Genomic DNA, 16,186 nt, shown 5'->3' on the forward strand with positions numbered 1-16,186 from the left:
CTGAAGCATGGCCTCCCCATCCGGGTACTGGGCCAGAACAGGACACACACTGCCTGTCAGCCAAGGCCACAAGGTGACCCTGGGGAGATGACCCAGCCAATGGCTCAAGGGTGGTTGTCTAGGAGACACAGACCAAGTCAAAAGGAAGACAGCCGTGTGTGTGTGTGTGTATGTGTGTGTGTGTGTGTGTGTGTGTGTGTGTGTGTGTGTGGCAGGATGGTAAGTGGCCTGCAGCCACTATTGCCCTGTTGTGTCATCTCATTAGCCTGTCACTGTCCCATTCATTCCAAGCACCTGGTTTTTCTGGGAACATGATTCTTCTCCTTGGCAATCCTTAAGTCTGCAACAGGACAGAAATATTTAGTATCAATGAACCTTGTACAACTGGATGTCTGTTTCAGTTATACTACAGAACAGATATTTGTTGCTGTTGCCTTACTGGGGTTAAACCACTGAACTCAAGGCTTTTGCACTGAAATACATCCATGGTATTTTTTATTTTGAGACAGGGGCTCTCTAAATTGCCGAGTTGCTCAGACTGGGCTCAAGTTTGTGATCCTCCTGCCTCAGTCTCCCAGAGTACAGGGATTGCATGTGTGTGCCACCAGTCTGGTTTCAGAAAATGCTTTTTAAACATTCTTTCCTTTTTTCCCTCAGTGCTGGGGATTGAATCCTGAGCCTCACACATGCTAGGCAAGCACTCTACCACTGAGTCACACACCCCATTTTTGGGTTCAGGAATGTTGTTAAATTAGTGTGTACAGAATATAAAATTTCCCTAATTATACCTGTTTTGTTTACACCACCAGTTTAGTTATGAAAGGGGAACTCGTATCAATACAGTCTTACCCATCACCTTTTACCTTCTCTCTTTATTCCTTTGTGCTTATTAAATATCTCATCGGGCTCACAGATGTCTAAATTAATATAGAAATAGTGATAATAATACAGAAATATTCCTGGTAAAGTGGTCATATTGTACCAGTCAGTTCCTGTCTTGACCTTTCATTCATTATTTCTTTTTATTTTGGTTTTTGAGACAGGGTCTCACTGTGTAGTGCAGGCTGTCCTTGAACTCACTAATAGCTCAGCCTGACCTGGAACTCTAGGCGATCCTCCTGCCTCTGCCCCTTGCATGCTGGGATCACAGGCATTTGCCACCACACCTAGAACATTCATAATTTTTAGAATAATATTTGGTGGAGTCACTGTGCTAGGCACCACAAGGAATATATTTAGTTTTTTTGTCCCCCTTGGGTTGTAGAGATTCTGCACATGTACACAGTCTTAATCTTAGGTAGTATAAGCACACATCATAGACAAGATGAGACTCACCTGCAGCAACCACTTGTTTATTTCTATCCCAGGGCAAATCTTCGTCCAAAAGTAACACAATCTAATTAAGGCTATTCTATTCCCCTTGCCAGAGATTGGTTAAGGGCCCAGCAAGTGATGTAATTATGGAAATTAGAGGTGAGGTAATGTCTCCTAGCTCAGGGATACAAGGAAGACATTCTTGGGAAATTTCCTTGCTTTTGAACGCAGAGAAAGAATTTTCTCCCTTGCAACTCGTGACCATTATGTGAGTATGTGATTCTTCCTCTCTCTCTCTCTCTCTCTCTCTCTCTCTCTCTCTCTCTCTCTCTCTTTCTCTCTCTGTCTCTCTCTTTTTCTTTTTGTAGTACCAGGGATTAAACTCACAACCTTGTGCTTGCCAGGCAGACACTTATGCTGCTGAGCTAAATCCCCGGCCAAAACGCATGATGCTTGTACAATACACCTAAAGTTGCTGCAGCCATCTTGTGACATGAGGGGACAAACATGAGGCTAAAAGCTGACACCTGCGCATGGCCAAGATGAAAGATGAAAAGAAACTAGGCACATGGCCAGTGCTGAACCCTTGGATTAATCAGCCCTTATTTGGATTTTTTTACAGGACAGTGATGGTGAACCTACAGCTCCTGTGTTGTCCCTGGCTGTTTATATCACTGCAACTGCTAAAGGTTCACCATCACTGTTTTTTGTTTCATTTTTGGTTTATTTTGCTATGTAGTCTGAGCTGGCCTTGAACTATGTAGCCCAGGTTGGCCTTGAATTCATGGCAATCCTCCTGGGGGCTGGGGTAGTATGGTGTGAAAAATGCCTGGCCTCGCCACCACTGTACGAGAAATCACGATACTTTGAATTGGCGCTTCTACTGCTTCCTGCTAAAAGCATTCTAAAAACATGAAAGCTTTATGCAAGCATTTATAGAAACTTTTGTAAAATAATAATAAAAACATTGAGCTCTTTTATTGATCAGTTTATTGGTTAAAGACACGAGGTATCATTGTATTGCCCAGGCTGGTCTTGAGCTTCTAGGCTGAAGCAGTTCTCCAGCCTCAGCCTCCTGATAGTGGGACTAGGACGCTACCTGGCTTCAGGACTTTTCAAATGGGTAGAAGCCCCTTTTCCATTCCTTTTCCAAACATTGCCTCCCTTGTTTCCACTTCCATACCTCATTGCTTGGTGCCTTCTACCCGCAGCTCTGGTCAACCAAACTGAGCTGCTTCTTCCATGCAGGCTTGCCAGGAGTCCTGGCAGAATTCAAAACAGAAATCAAAAGAACACAGAGGACAGGGGCAGGCCCCCCAAATGTGCTGCCTTCTCCCCGTCACCAGCCAAGTGTGGTCCATCTTCAGTGAAGGACAGAAGAGCACGGAGGTTTCAGGAAGAATCACCTCCCCCGGAAGCCCGTCAGCGTGAGTCTGCCCCAGGCCCCCCCAGATCTCCCTGAGTTGCCTACATGATTTCAGATCAAGAATCATGTGGACAAGGGGCAATGCAGGGGACCAGTGGGACACGGACTGAACGCTGAAACCTGCAGGTTGGGGACTGACGTCACTCAGCTGGGCGTCTCTCCATATGGGGCCTTGGGTGCCTGCCAGGCAAAAGCCTTTTCTGGCCCATTTGGTTTCCCCTTTCTCCCTCCCTTCTCCCCTCTGCATCTCCTTCCTTGTCTCCCCTCTTCCTGTTTCTCCCCTTCCATTTCTCTTTCTGTCACCTCTCCCTTTTGCCATCTCCACCTTCTTCCTCCTCAGAGCACTGCAGGACACCTAGAGAGTGGCAGACAGCAGACACTGGCAATCAGGCCACTCTGCCTGGCTATCCCCGGGCTCTGGACCCTCAGCCTGGCTCTGCCAGCAGGTGAGACCTTGTGGCTGTGGCAGAGAACAGGCTGAGCAGTCTATAGGGCTGCAGACCTTGGATGTGGCTGTTCAGCCGTTCCCCCAACTCTCCCTGTAAAAGGAAGGGTGAGAGCATGAGTGCAGAGGAGCCTGGGTGATGGCCTGTCTCACCTTGGGCACAAGCCCTGCGAGGGGACAGTCGGCCATGAGCCAGGGTAGGGGTACACAGTGCACAGAAGCTTCATCAGGAGAGGGTTGGGAGCCTGTTTCCCACCCACTTGAATCTGGACTTGAGGCGGAGAGGAGTCGTAGTCCCGCAGCTAAAGGAGAGAGGCTTCCAGGCTGGCTGTGTACCCTCCTCATCTTGTCTAAGACAAGTCCAGTAAGCCACAGAAAGTGACAGTGGCAGCGAGGGGTCACCCTTTTCCTTAGGGTACTCAATTGTGGCCCATTCTAAAAATGGAGCAAATGCTTAACACACAGCAGGCCCTGTCTTCAACCCCCAACACCAAAGAAATCAATACATGGATGCTCTCCAGCTGCAGAGCAGATCACTCACACTCCACTCTAGCCCCGCCATCAAAATAACCAGGCCCAGTCCCACTTTAAGGACCTCAGGGCATGCCCTGTGCAGGAGGAAGTCAGAACAGGGGTCCGAGGCAGTGTCTGAGATTCTCTCTACCGCTAGTAAATGCTTCTGTCCTTTGCACAAGAACCTCTATGTTCAAGATCATTTCACCTCTGGGGTGACCAGCCCTCACTGCAGGTTTTTTTTTTTTTTTTTTTTTCTTGGTACTGTGGATCAAATTCATGACTGCGCGCTTGCAAGGCAGGCAGTTATGCCCCTGAGCTAAATCCCCAGCCCTGGTTCATTCCTCTTGCTTGACACCAGGAGACATCTCGGGTGCGAGCTGCTGTCCTCCCTCACCAGCCCTGCCTGCTCAGCAGTCCTAGGCAGCCCTTCTCCTGCCAAGACCAAGAGCCTGAAGTGGATCAAGGGGAGGCCAGGAGGAGAAGCTGGAGTTCTGTACTATGTTGGGGATGGACCCAAGGTCTCATCCCAGGTCGGCAAGTGCCCCTGGTCCCCCACCCACTTCTATTCTGACAAACTGGTGCTTGGCTTAACTGCTTCTTGGGTCACCAACTGCAAGGACATGAAAGAGAATGTCACCCTGGAGTGGGGTGAGCTGGCAGCCCCAGGAGGCTGGGCATCTTTTCAGGTGGTTTCACCTGTGCCCAGCGCCTCAGTCTTTTTTTTTTTTTTTTTTTTTGTCTTTTTCCTTTTTATCGGTACCAGGGATCGAACTCACGACTGCCTGCTTGCAAGGCAGGCGCTTATGCTGCTGAGCTAAATCCCCAGCCCCTTAGCGCCTCAGTCTTCCACTCATTCCTGCCTGGGCTTGGTGCGAGCACTCAAGCCCATCCCCTGAATGCTGAAACACCCAAGCCACTCTTTCTTTTCTTTTTTCTCTTCTTTCTTTCTTTTTTCATCCAGACTCTTATTTGGGGGGAAAATGTTCTTTACTGACATAGTTTAAGGTATTGAAATGAGATCAACCTGGGTCAGCTGCAGTGCAATGATCAATGCCTTCATGAAAGGAAGAGCAGCTAGTGTGGTGGGGCACACTCGTGATCCCAGCCTCAGGAGGCTGCCTCAGGGGATCACTGCAGGTTCAAGGCCAGCCTGGGCTACATAGTGAGCCCCTGTCTAAGACAGGAGAGGAGGTGGAGAGAAGAGAGGGAAGGAGACAGGTGAGGAGGGGAAGGGTGGGGACGCCCATGTTACAACAGAAGCAGAGACTGCCATGATGTCCCAAGCCAAGGAAACTGGAGGAAGCTGCTAGAGGCAAAGACAGATTCTTCTCCAGAGCCTTCAGGAGCATAGCCCTGCAGAGTACACTTTGGATTCCAGAACCATGAGAGAAAATTTGATCATTTTAAGCCACCAGATTTTAGTAATTTAGGAAGGCTATGGTGCTAGGGATTGACCCAGGGCCTTGGGTGTGCTAAGCACGTAGCTGCACCCCAGCCCATATACCCACATTTCTAAAAATTGACATTCATTTTTAAAGAAGCCTAGGAATAATTCTTATAGATTGTCCCAATTCTAAAATTGTCTTCAGATTGACCTTTTAAAGTCATAAATCAGATCAAGTGATTTCTCTGTTTAAAACTTTCCAGTGGGGGCTGGGGATTTAGCTCAGCAGCATAAGCGCCTGCCAGACAAGCCTGAGGTCATGAGTTCAATCCCTGGTACCAAAAAAAAAAAAAAAAAAAAACACTTTCCAGTGGGTTTTCATTGCATCTAAAACTGTCTACTACAGCCCAGTACAGTGACACATGCCTGTAGTCTAGGCTACTCATGAGGCTGAGGCAGGAAGGTTGCTTGAGCCAGGATTTAAGCCCAGCCATGGCAACATAATAAGACTGTACGTCTTGTAGGAAAAGGAGAAAAAAGAGAAGGTGGAGGAGGAGGAGTGAATTCTGGGATTTAAGGAGCACCACAAACTCAAACTTCACTGTTCTGCTCTCCTCTGACACCTCCTCTGCCGTCACTGATGTTTCCCCAGCCTCTAAACATGACAGCTCACCACAGCCTTGTCCCGCCTCCCTGGCTCTTCCCTCTGCCCAGGTGACGGCCAGATACAATTCATGACTGGAGGAAACAGCTAAGAAAGATGTTACTGGAATAACTGGACAGTATGGACTGTGGACTAAGCAATATTATTATATTGATCTTAAATGGGCCAATAGAGATGTAATTACATTGGAAAATGCCACGATTTTTAGGAGGTGTGTGCTGAAGGGGAAAATCCCGTGCTGTCTGACACTTTCAAAGGTACTGGGACAAAACGGTGATGACTGTAAATCTGAGGAGGAATATTGGTGTTCATGTTTGCATTCTTTCAACTTTTCCCTGGGTTTGAAATTTTTAAAATGAAGTGGTATAAAGGTGGAGAGTTTAATGAAATTATAATCCAGGTGTTTTAAGCTTTTCGTGGGCATTATAAAGCACCCAGGGAGTTTGTTAAAATGCAGATCCCAGAGGTTCCAAAGACCTGGGTGGAGCAATGGGACCTGGTGATTTTGAGGTAGGTCAAGTCCCCATGTCACACTGGAACTGAGGCCTTTGGCATTCTGCCAGGCTGTGTGGCTTGCTGGGCACGTCTTCCCTGCTCTCAGCTGCAGAGGAGCTCTTTGGAAAGGTCAGTGAGGCAGTAGAGAGGCAGTTGCATGCTCAGAACAGAACTGGGAGCTATGGGCTGAGCAGAAGATTAGGGGAGGAGTCGAAGACAGATTTTGCCCTCCTGCCCTGGCTTTTTGTTGGGAAAGGGGGCAGAGGAGGCTCTTAGGGCCTAGGGGAAGAATGGAATCAGGGCTTGGAACTTCTAATTTCAGGGTGTCTCTGAAGTATAACTTCTTGGATTTCTCATGGGTAAAAAGGAGATCATGATAATCCAGGTATGGTGGCACATGCCTATGATCCCAGCATTTGGGAGGCTGAGGCAGGGGAGATTACTGCGTTTGAGACCGGCCTGGGCTACTCAGTGAGTTCGATGCCAACCTGAACTACAGAGAAAAACCTGTCTCAAAAAGAAAGAAAGGAAGAAGGGAGGGAGGGAGGGAGGGAGGAAGGAAGGAAGGAAGGAAGGAAAGAAGGAAGGAAGGTAGGAAGGAGAGAAGGAGAGAAGGAGAGAAGGAATGAGGGAAGGAAGAAAGAAATCACAATAAGTAATTGCTCAGTATCACGCAAAATTCCAGCATTCCTGCACCTTAGTTTTGCACTGAACTAGCTTAGATGCGGACTGCAGACATGTCATTCTAGTTTCTGACCAGAAGATGGCAGCAGCACACCTCTATTTTGCAGACAAACAACCACAAGATTTCAGGTGCCTTGAAAACAGCGGACCTAAGTCTGGAGTTAGACACCACCCATTAAACACAAGTATGGTCTCATGTCTATCTTCACAGATCATATTATCCGGGATGGGGAGGCAGACATACACAGATTATTAGTTTATTAGTTTTGTGAAGTAGGACAAGTTACTTAACCTCTTTGTGGCTCAGTTTCTTCCCATTTTATTCTGTAAAATGGGATCAGCATAGAAACCTATGTGGTAGGATGTTCGAGGTCAGAAGCGATTGAATGTGAAAATGTGTTGAATGCTTAGCCTGGTTCTTGGCATATAGGACTCATCAACTATTTTAAAGGCTGCAGCGAGGGAAGGAATAGGATTCAATGATGCCCGGGCATTCCCAAACAGGCAGAGCAGAGCCCCAGCCCGGAGATGGTGCAGGAAGAACTTCATTTTGAGATCACTCTGTGAGCTGGGACCCTGCAGCCATACTGGGCTGGAGCATTCACCTTGAAGAGTGGGACGCCAGATGCCCCTGCCTGAGCCTCCCCTTGGGTCCTACAGGTGATAGCCCAGCCCACCAGCAGGGCCAACCCAGGCCTGGCCTCCCAGAGAAGAGCCCCAGTGTAACCACAGATGAGTGGCTTTGTCCTGCTGATCCTTAGGTCTTGACTAGGGGAGACAACCAAGGAACCAAGCCACAGTGCTTTTGTGTGACATTTAGAGTCAAACTCAAGTGAACTGATTTAGGTGCAGCAGGCAAAAGAATCTTTTTTTCTTTTTCTTTTTCTTTTTTTTTAATCGGTACCGGGGATTGAACTTACCAAGGCAGGTGCTTATGCTGCTGAGCTAAATCCCCAACCCAAAAGAATCTTTTTTATGGTGTCCCAGTGTGCTTCCCAGAATGGTTTCAAACTCCTGGATTCAAGTGATCCTCCTGCCTCAGCCTCCCAAGTAGTAGCTGGGACCACAGGTGTCCTCCACTGGTCTGAATCTGGTTGGCAAAAGAATTTTGGGAAGGAGACTGTGCTGTCCCCAAAATGTGGAGTAGAGGTGGACACCAATCCTGGGCCCTGCCAGGGCTATAGCAGCACTATACCTGCCTGGCAAGCATGAGGTCCTGAGTTCAATTCCTGGTACCAAAAAAGAAAAAGGAAAAAAATCCTGGGCTTCAAGCCAGGCCCCAGCTGACATCTAATTATTAGCACTTAGGAAAATGTCCCCACTCCTCTGTGCCTGTTTCCTCACGGTCAGACAGGAACAGGAAAAGGTAACCAAGATAAGTGAGCAGCTACTATGAGCCTAACACACTAGGAGTCCTTATCCCTACGCTGATGGTGAAAAAACAGACGCTCCCTATGGAGCAAACTCGGGGCTGGGGATTTAGCTCAGCGGCATAAGCACCTGCCTTGCAAGCAGGCGGCTGTGAGTTCGATCCCCGGTATCGATAAAGATGAAAAAGACAAAAAAAAAAAAAAAAAAACAAAAAAAAAACATAGCAATCTCTCTCGGGTCACCATAGCTGGTCAGTGGTCAGTGCCCAGACTGGTGAACGGTCTCTTCTCTCACGACCTTTTGCTCTATCCTAGCAGGCTCAGCGGTCCACACCCACTGGATACCCTGAGAACTTCATCATCCGTAAATACTCTGGCTCCAAAACCACAGGTCCATGCATTTGGCCGTCTACAGACTGCTCCTTGCCTTTTCAGTGGAGTCCTTCACTTGCATTATGACTGTCCTTTGACCTGGGCAGAGAGGCCAGCTGCCAACCCCTGTGCTCACGCAGCCTCTCCCACTCTTGTCTGTACCACTATAACCAGCTGGTCAGATGTGGTGGAGGTCCACTATTTAGCAATAGTCTCACCAATAACCTAATTCTGCTGTCCTGGAAGCCCACTGCTTCTCTCCAGGCCTTTAGCAGAGCAGCTGAGAGAGGCAGAGGAAGAAAGGCTCACAGTCACGCTGGCCACTACACAGCATGCACTGGGGCCAAGTCCTAAGTGCTTCACATTGTGACCAATCCTCCACTGCTCTTAAGTAGACACTATTATTATCAGACCCATTATAGAAAAAGAAAATAGGGTGAACAGAGGTGAGCCACTCACAAAATCTCTCTCTCTCTCTCTCTCTCTCTCTCTCTCTCACACACACACACACACACACAGACACACACACACACACAGCTCATTAAGTCAGCAGCTATGTTCAGAATCCTAGTATACAAGGCAGGATGAGGTTACCTTCCCTTCAGCCATGAACCAGGCAGTACTTGGCTCCTTCTATCCCGTGGCCGCTCTCAGTCACAAATGTGAATAATCCAAAAGAGGCCCAGATCCTCACTTCACTTGGGGGCTGGCAATATCATTTAGAAGATTAATAATAACAAAAATAAGTTGGCTATCGTAGCATACCTGAAATCCCAGTGTTCTGGGAGGCTGAAGCAGGAAAATCACACAATCAAGCCAATCCCCCGTACCATACACACACATATACACACACACATACACACACATACACACACACACACACACATTAAATACAATAAAATAACTTATATTTTTCAGCACTTACAATGTGTGTCCTAAGTGTACGCACATTTTCACCTGAGTGTGGTGATAGGGGCTGGGGATTTAGTTTAGCAGCATACGCGCCTGCCTGGCAAGCATGAGGTTGTGAGTTCAATCCCCAGTACCGCAAAAAAGAAAAAAAACAAAAACAAAAACCTGAGTGTGGTGATGCACACCTGTAATCCCAGCTCTCAGGAAGAAGACCACTGTGAGCTTGAGGCCATCCTGAATTACATATCTCCCTATCTCTGTCTTTTTTTTTTTTTTTTTTCCATTTTTATCGGTACCAGGGATTGAACTCACGACTGCCTGCTTCCAAGGCAGGTGCTTATGCCGCTGAGCTAAATCCCAATATCTCCCTATCTCATAAACAGAACAAAACAAACAAACACCACTTTTTTTTTTTACTTAATCCCCCCAACACCACCATGAGGTAGAAGCCACAATTATCTCCATTTTACTGATGGACACAGAAATGGACCTGAATTCCTACCACAGCGAATAGCTGGCCCCCGTGGGAAGCAGGGCAGCTGGGTGGGATTTTAGACTAAACCTCTTTCCCTACCCAGCTTCTCCCAGACCCGATTCCTCCTCCCGAGCAGTAGGAGCCTTTCCCTGCCTGGTTTCTCCCATCCAGTTTCCCACCTTGTGCACTCCCCACAGAGGGCTCTCTGGGGCCCTCTTCTCTGAGGATCTGGAGAGCAAGCTGGGGGCCTAAAGAAAGCTAGAACCCGGTCTGGAACTCCCCAGTCCCAGCCACCTCTGATCTCAAAGGCCCGTCTTCTCAAAGCTCCCTACAGAGAGAGGCTGGAGCTAGTCCTCCAGAAGTGTGGCCTGACCACTCCTCTGGTGCAGAGGTACAGTGCCGGACCCCAAGGGTAAGTCTGGTAAGTCGCAGTCTGGGGTGGATAGGGCTCCAGACCAATGGTAGCCGAGGCCCAGAGCCCAGGCTGCGGCAGAAAGCACCAAGGTTCCCTCAGCCTCCTCTCCAACCCACCAATCTCCTCACCACAGCCCACACTGAACTCCACCCTCCCCACTCTCAGGGCCCTGGTTCATCCAGTTCCATCTCTCCCATCCTCCTCATTCCCCTGGCAACAGAGCCAGGCCCATCTAGAAGGACCTGGCAGCTGTGTATGGAGAGACTAATAGCCCGGAAGGAAGGAGGGGCCTGGAGAGGAGAGAGCTGCGAGCCCACACTGGCTCTGGCCCATCTCAGAGGATGCACAAAGGGAGGAGGGAGTCCTCTGCCCTGCTGCACAGAGGAGTAGGCCTGACAGGGAGCAGCCCTTCTCCACTCAGCCAGGGATCCAGTGTGGACCCCAAACCTGCTTCCCCCAATACTCAGCTCACCCTCAGGGACAAGCTAAAGTGCACTTTCCACCTGGAGAGCCCTAAAGTCCTTGGCAGCACAGCCTTAAGGCTATCGGCAAACCCAACAGACCTCAGCATCCTGTGCAGCCATCAGCACAAGCTCTGTCTACCCTAGGCAGCCTGTGCCTGTTTTGTTTCGGAAACTGTGTCACATGCAAAGGCCAGGTATCAGCCTTCCTGCTAATACCGGGTGGGGTGGCACATGAAGGGATGTACCAATATGTGGTTGTGTATTTGTGTGAAGTACACACACACACACACACACACACACACACACACACACACACACACGATGGGCTATGTCTACCCATCTGTTGTAGGGCCTGTCCAGAGCCTCCTTTCACACAGCTGGGGTGGGCATCTTCAGCTTCTCCTCTTCTGTCGCCCACGAGCCCCACCCATCTCTGGATACCTGTACCTCCTCAATACTGGAAGCCAGTTCCTGCCAGTCTGTCCATCTCTCAACGTTGGCAGCAGCTGCTGCCCCTCTGCTCCTTCCCCTTCCCACCTCAAAATCGCCCTTGTTCCCGGAAGGCCTGTGACTGAGCAGCAGTTGGTGGGGAGTGGGGCTCGGAAGCCTTCAGTAAAGGCAGACAGCATTCCACAGGCCACTCACCCAACCTCTGGCGGCATGGCACAGACCCTCCAGGGGATGCAGAGCCAGCTACCCTCAGCCTCCCATGAGGTACCCACCTTCTTGGTGCCTGGGGAAGATGGAGGTCTAGGGGCTGTGTCTTTAAGGCAGACACAGCAGCGGCAGCCTCTGCCCGGCAGGGACAGGGGGAGGGGAATTGGTCAGTCCATTACCGGCAGAGCTGGCTGGCGCCAATCACCAGCCCTTCAGAGGACCCTGGGGATTAAGAAGCAACCAGCCCTTCACCAGGCCTCTCGGCCTCTTCGGACTCCCCACTTCTCTTGGGTGTGTGGTGAAGGATCGGGTACCTGACAGCAGGTGACAGCCTCGGCTTCATGAGACAAGTGCACACAAGATCTGGGCCTAAGCCAGGCCAGAGCTCCTTTTCCTCCAGGCCCTGTAACCTCAGGCCTTCCTCTTTCCCTATGTCTATCCCAACTTCTTCCAGGCAGGGACCCCAGCTCCAGACAAGCCCTCAGGTCTGGGTCTGGGGCTCCTCCGGCTTTGGCGTTTGCTGGAAGGCGCTGTCTACCATCCCTGCCTGTGGTCGAATCTCCGCTCTCTTCCCCGCAGTAGGGGGAATCTTGTGGCCAGGCTCCAGCAACCTGTGGAGGGGAGGGTGCGGCGCCACTGCGGTCCGCAGGGTGGGGCATCCCCCTCCCCACGCAGCCCCCGCTCCAGCCAGCCTCAGGCCAGGGGGAGGAGCTGGCCAGGCCCTCCGGAGCCTGCTGGGCTATAAAGCTGCCTCGCAGCGTCTGCACCTCCTTCGCGTCCCAGCCCAGCCCTTCCAGCGCACACCGCGGTCCTCTGTAGACATGAGCCACCACCCGTCGGGCCTCCGGGCCAGCGTGAGTGCCACCTCGTACCGCCGCACTTTCGGGCCGCCGCCCTCCCTGTCCCCTGGGGCCTTCTCGTACTCGTCCAGCTCACGCTTCTCTAGCAGCCGCCTGCTGGGCTCGGCGTCCCCGAGCTCCTCCGTGCGCCTGGGCAGCTTTCGCGCCCCTCGGGTGGGGGCTCTGCGCCTGCCCTCAGAGCGCCTCGACTTCTCCATGGCCGAGGCCCTCAACCAGGAGTTCCTGGCCACGCGCAGCAATGAGAAGCAAGAACTACAGGAGCTCAATGACCGTTTCGCCAACTTCATAGAGAAGGTGCGCTTCCTGGAGCAGCAGAACGCGGCTCTGCGTGGCGAGCTGAGCCAGGCACGGGGCCAGGAGCCAGCGCGCGCAGACCAACTGTGCCAGCAGGAACTGCGCGAACTGCGGCGCGAGCTAGAGCTACTGGGCCGGGAGCGCGACCGGGTGCAGGTGGAGCGCGATGGGCTGGCCGAGGACCTGGCGGCGCTCAAGCAAAGGTCAGGGCTGGGGCTGGACTGTGGCCATCCGACCACCCCACCACCCCGCCCCAGGCTGCTGCACCTTCCTCTACTTCCCAGAGCCCAAGGGCGTGGCTCCCCGGGCCAACAGGAGCGCTGCATCCTTGCCAGTGACCCTCAGGCCTCCGCCCTGCTCTTGGATTTGAGCGTCTGGGGGGATGAGGGAGGGCGTCTCTTGTCTATCTTGAGCATCAAGGGAACCCACTACTCAGGTTCCAGCCCACTGAAAAGGGCAAGAGACTGGGAATGTGGCTCAGTAGTAGAGTTCTTGTCCTGCATGCACAAGGCTCTGGGTTTGATCCCCAGAACCACACACGCACACAAAAAGCAATTTCACCAGGCAGCCTGAGCCCTCCCTTAGAACCCTGGACGGCAGCAATAGAGTCCTGAGGGCGGGGGCTCTGTGTGGTGACCCGCAGCTTCATCTCTGTCCCCTCTGTTCATCAGACTGGAGGAGGAAACGCGCAAGCGGGAGGATGCAGAACACAACCTCGTGCTCTTCCGCAAGGTGAGTCGGCCCGGCCCACGGGTGAGTTCTGTCTCCAACCTCATCCCTGGCACGCGTTGGTGGGCGCATCCTGTGGCAGAGAAGGAATGCCCCGCCGACCTCGCTCTGACTGCCCTTCTCTCTCTCAAACCCCACTCCCACCTACGAAGGATGTGGACGATGCCACCCTGTCCCGTCTGGAACTAGAGCGCAAGATTGAGTCCCTGATGGATGAGATTGAGTTCCTCAAGAAACTGCACGAGGAGGTGAGTGGACCTGGGTGTGAAGAGGCCTAAAAGGTTGGGGAGAGCCCTCGCTTGCGGAGAGACCGGGAGGTGAGCAGGTGGAGGGCCAGAATGGCCTGGGAAGATGCAAGAGCTTCGGGATGGACATCGCCGCTGGGCCAGGCCCTACAGGTGATTTGTATCCCACCCCTGCGCCACCTGTTGGCCGACAGCAGTGCTACACCCCGAATCCGTGGGTTTAGCACAGCTAGGGCAAGGGTGGCGCAGTGCTGCGCGCGCTGGAGGCCCTGCCGCTCCCGGCTGTCCAAGCAAGCATTTCTTCACCTTTCTGCTCACGAACTGCGCGGCTGCGTGGCTTTTGAGCCGTCCGCCATGCGGTGGGCCCATCCGTTGACTGCCCTGGCCGGCAGGAGCTTCGAGACCTGCAGGTGAGCGTGGAGAGTCAGCAGGTGCAGCAGGTGGAGGTCGAGGCGACTGTGAAGCCCGAGCTGACGGCGGCGCTGAGGGACATCCGCGCGCAGTACGAGAGCATCGCGGCGAAGAACCTGCAGGAGGCCGAGGAGTGGTACAAGTCCAAGGTGCGCGGCCGAGGGGGCGCGCGACGAGGCCCGGGAGGGCGGGCCGGGCTGCGGTGGGGTCGCGTGTCCAGCCCGCTGCACCCTGAGGGACCCCCGCCCCGCAGTACGCGGACCTCTCCGATGCCGCCAACCGGAACCACGAGGCCCTGCGCCAGGCCAAGCAGGAGATGAACGAGTCTCGACGGCAGATTCAGAGTCTGACCTGCGAGGTGGACGGGCTGCGCGGCACGGTGAGCACCTCGGTGAGCGCCCCGCAGCGGCGGCGCAGACGAGGCCAAGTTCCCCGTCTGACCCCGGCCCGTCCCCCGCAGAACGAGGCGCTGCTCCGGCAGCTGCGGGAGCTGGAGGAGCAGTTCGCCTTGGAGGCGGGCGGGTACCAGGCTGGCGCCGCGCGGTTGGAGGAGGAGCTGCGGCAGCTCAAGGAGGAGATGGCCCGGCACCTGCGCGAGTACCAGGAGCTCCTCAACGTCAAGATGGCCCTGGACATCGAGATCGCCACCTACCGGAAACTGCTGGAGGGCGAGGAGAGCCGGTGGGGAGCGGGGCTGCTGGGGCGAGGCTGGGCTTGGCATTGAGTTTTGGGGAAGGGGTGGTCTTGGCAGAGGGGCTGACTGCGCTTTGCCTGCAGGATCTCGGTGCCCATCCATTCTTTTGCCTCCTTGAGTATGAAGACGACTGGTGAGTTCTCCACATCTGGCTTCCAGTCTGTACTCCCCGTGTCCCTGTCTACCCTGATTGAACTCTTCTTCTACTGAGTCCCAGCCTAGACTGGCCTCTACTTCTCATGCTCCCCCCATCTGCTGCCCCAGAGAATGGTTGCCTGAAAAAAGAGAAATTCCAGTCTTTTCCTTTCTACTCCTCACGCTGCTCTCTCCAGTGCCTGAGGTGGAGCCATCTCAGGATAGCCACAGCCGGAAGATGGTTCTGATCCGGACCATTGAGACCCGGGATGGGGAGGTGAGCCTCCTGCCCCAGGACTCCATCTTTGGCTGTGCTGCTCCTGAGTCCCACTCTGGCTGCAGATTTTAGGTGTTGTGGGTGGATGGGAAACCAGAAAAGATGGGTGGACAAATGGGAGCCTCAGCTAGTTATGTCAGGCAGGGGGACACAAGGAGGGTGGTGCTGAAACCTCAGCCTCTCATTCCTTGCCACCAGCAGGTGGTGACCGAGTCTCAGAAGGAGCAGCACAATGGGCTGGACAAGTCTTCTACTCACAGCTACTGAACTCCCTCAGTTGGGAGCTCCCTGCCCCTACCCCAGGCCTACTGTAATCCCAAAGCCTCACACCTATCCTGAATTGGTCTCCCTTCCCTTCCACTGCATGTGCCTAGGGGATGGCACCAGGCTTCCCCTCCCCAGCCCATGGCCAAATAGCTCGGCCCCTCTCTGACACAAATGCTTTCCTTCCTTCCCTCATAGAGGCTCTTAAACCACAGGACAAGTTGCTCCAGCCAGGACCCGTTGATTGGTGGGGTGGGGTGGGGTGGGGTGGGGTGGGCCAGAGTCTGAGTTTCACTTTGGAGTCAAATAAAAGTGCTATGGAGAGAAACTTGTCTGGTGGGTTTGTCTGGGCTGGGTCTGGGGGCACAGAGCCCCAGCAGTGTTTTCCCTTTCCCCCTATCACTTCTGCTGCACTCACATCTGTGACTTCCTGCTGGGCTTTCTCCTATCTCTTGTCTTCTGTCCCCTCTGTAGCTGGGGCTGAATGTCCGTCCAGCTGTCTGCTGGGTGTCACATAGGTCATTCCAATGTAGCATTTCCCAAACCGAGCTTCTCACTCTGTCCCCATCTGTAGTCATCATCTTTCTTCTGGATCCCTCACTCCTGAAGAAGGTGCCACTGGGACCCCTCTTACCAAATCAGCATCCTCCACCATTTTTCTTTTATTTGCCACCAATTCTCTCC

At 52.6% G+C, this 16,186-nt stretch overlaps 1 protein-coding gene across 4 annotated transcripts; it reads left to right on the top strand.

Moving 5' to 3' along the window:
* Window positions 1-11,345: 11,345 nt before the first annotated feature.
* Prph (peripherin) lies at window positions 11,346-15,821 on the top strand. Of its 4 annotated transcripts, none has more exons than XM_063254684.1 (9): window positions 11,346-12,950; window positions 13,419-13,479; window positions 13,629-13,724; window positions 14,114-14,281; window positions 14,386-14,511; window positions 14,593-14,813; window positions 14,910-14,959; window positions 15,091-15,238; window positions 15,440-15,821. In XM_063254684.1, exons 1-8 carry the CDS (start codon window positions 11,935-11,937, stop codon window positions 15,207-15,209), a joined length of 1,857 nt encoding a protein of 618 aa, XP_063110754.1. In that variant the 5' UTR covers window positions 11,346-11,934; the 3' UTR covers window positions 15,210-15,238; window positions 15,440-15,821. The 4 variants fall into 4 exon arrangements, with proteins under 4 accessions (XP_063110754.1, XP_063110753.1, XP_003475856.2 ...); XM_063254683.1 differs by having other exon boundaries at window positions 11,347-12,950; window positions 15,437-15,821; XM_003475808.5 differs by having other exon boundaries at window positions 11,597-12,950; window positions 15,159-15,238; window positions 15,440-15,818.
* The last annotated feature ends 365 nt before the right edge of the window (window positions 15,822-16,186 follow it).

This window comes from Cavia porcellus, unplaced genomic scaffold (assembly GCF_034190915.1).
Source record: "Cavia porcellus strain 051 isolate PalLab524CR breed Dunkin Hartley unplaced genomic scaffold, mCavPor4.1 scaffold_8, whole genome shotgun sequence".
Lineage (NCBI taxonomy): Eukaryota > Metazoa > Chordata > Mammalia > Rodentia > Caviidae > Cavia > Cavia porcellus.

What these genes read in the sequence shown, in the direction of transcription:
- Prph (XM_005006486.4), top strand. Translation starts at nt 11,935, where the DNA reads ATGAGACAAGTGCACACAAGATCTGGGCCTAAGCCAGGCCAGAGCTCC. An exon ending in CTGGCGGCGCTCAAGCAAAG is followed by an intron (nt 12,951 to 13,418) that starts GTCAGGGCTGGG and finishes TCTGTTCATCAG; the next exon opens with ACTGGAGGAGGAAACGCGCA. An exon ending in ACCTCGTGCTCTTCCGCAAG is followed by an intron (nt 13,480 to 13,628) that starts GTGAGTCGGCCC and finishes CCACCTACGAAG; the next exon opens with GATGTGGACGATGCCACCCT.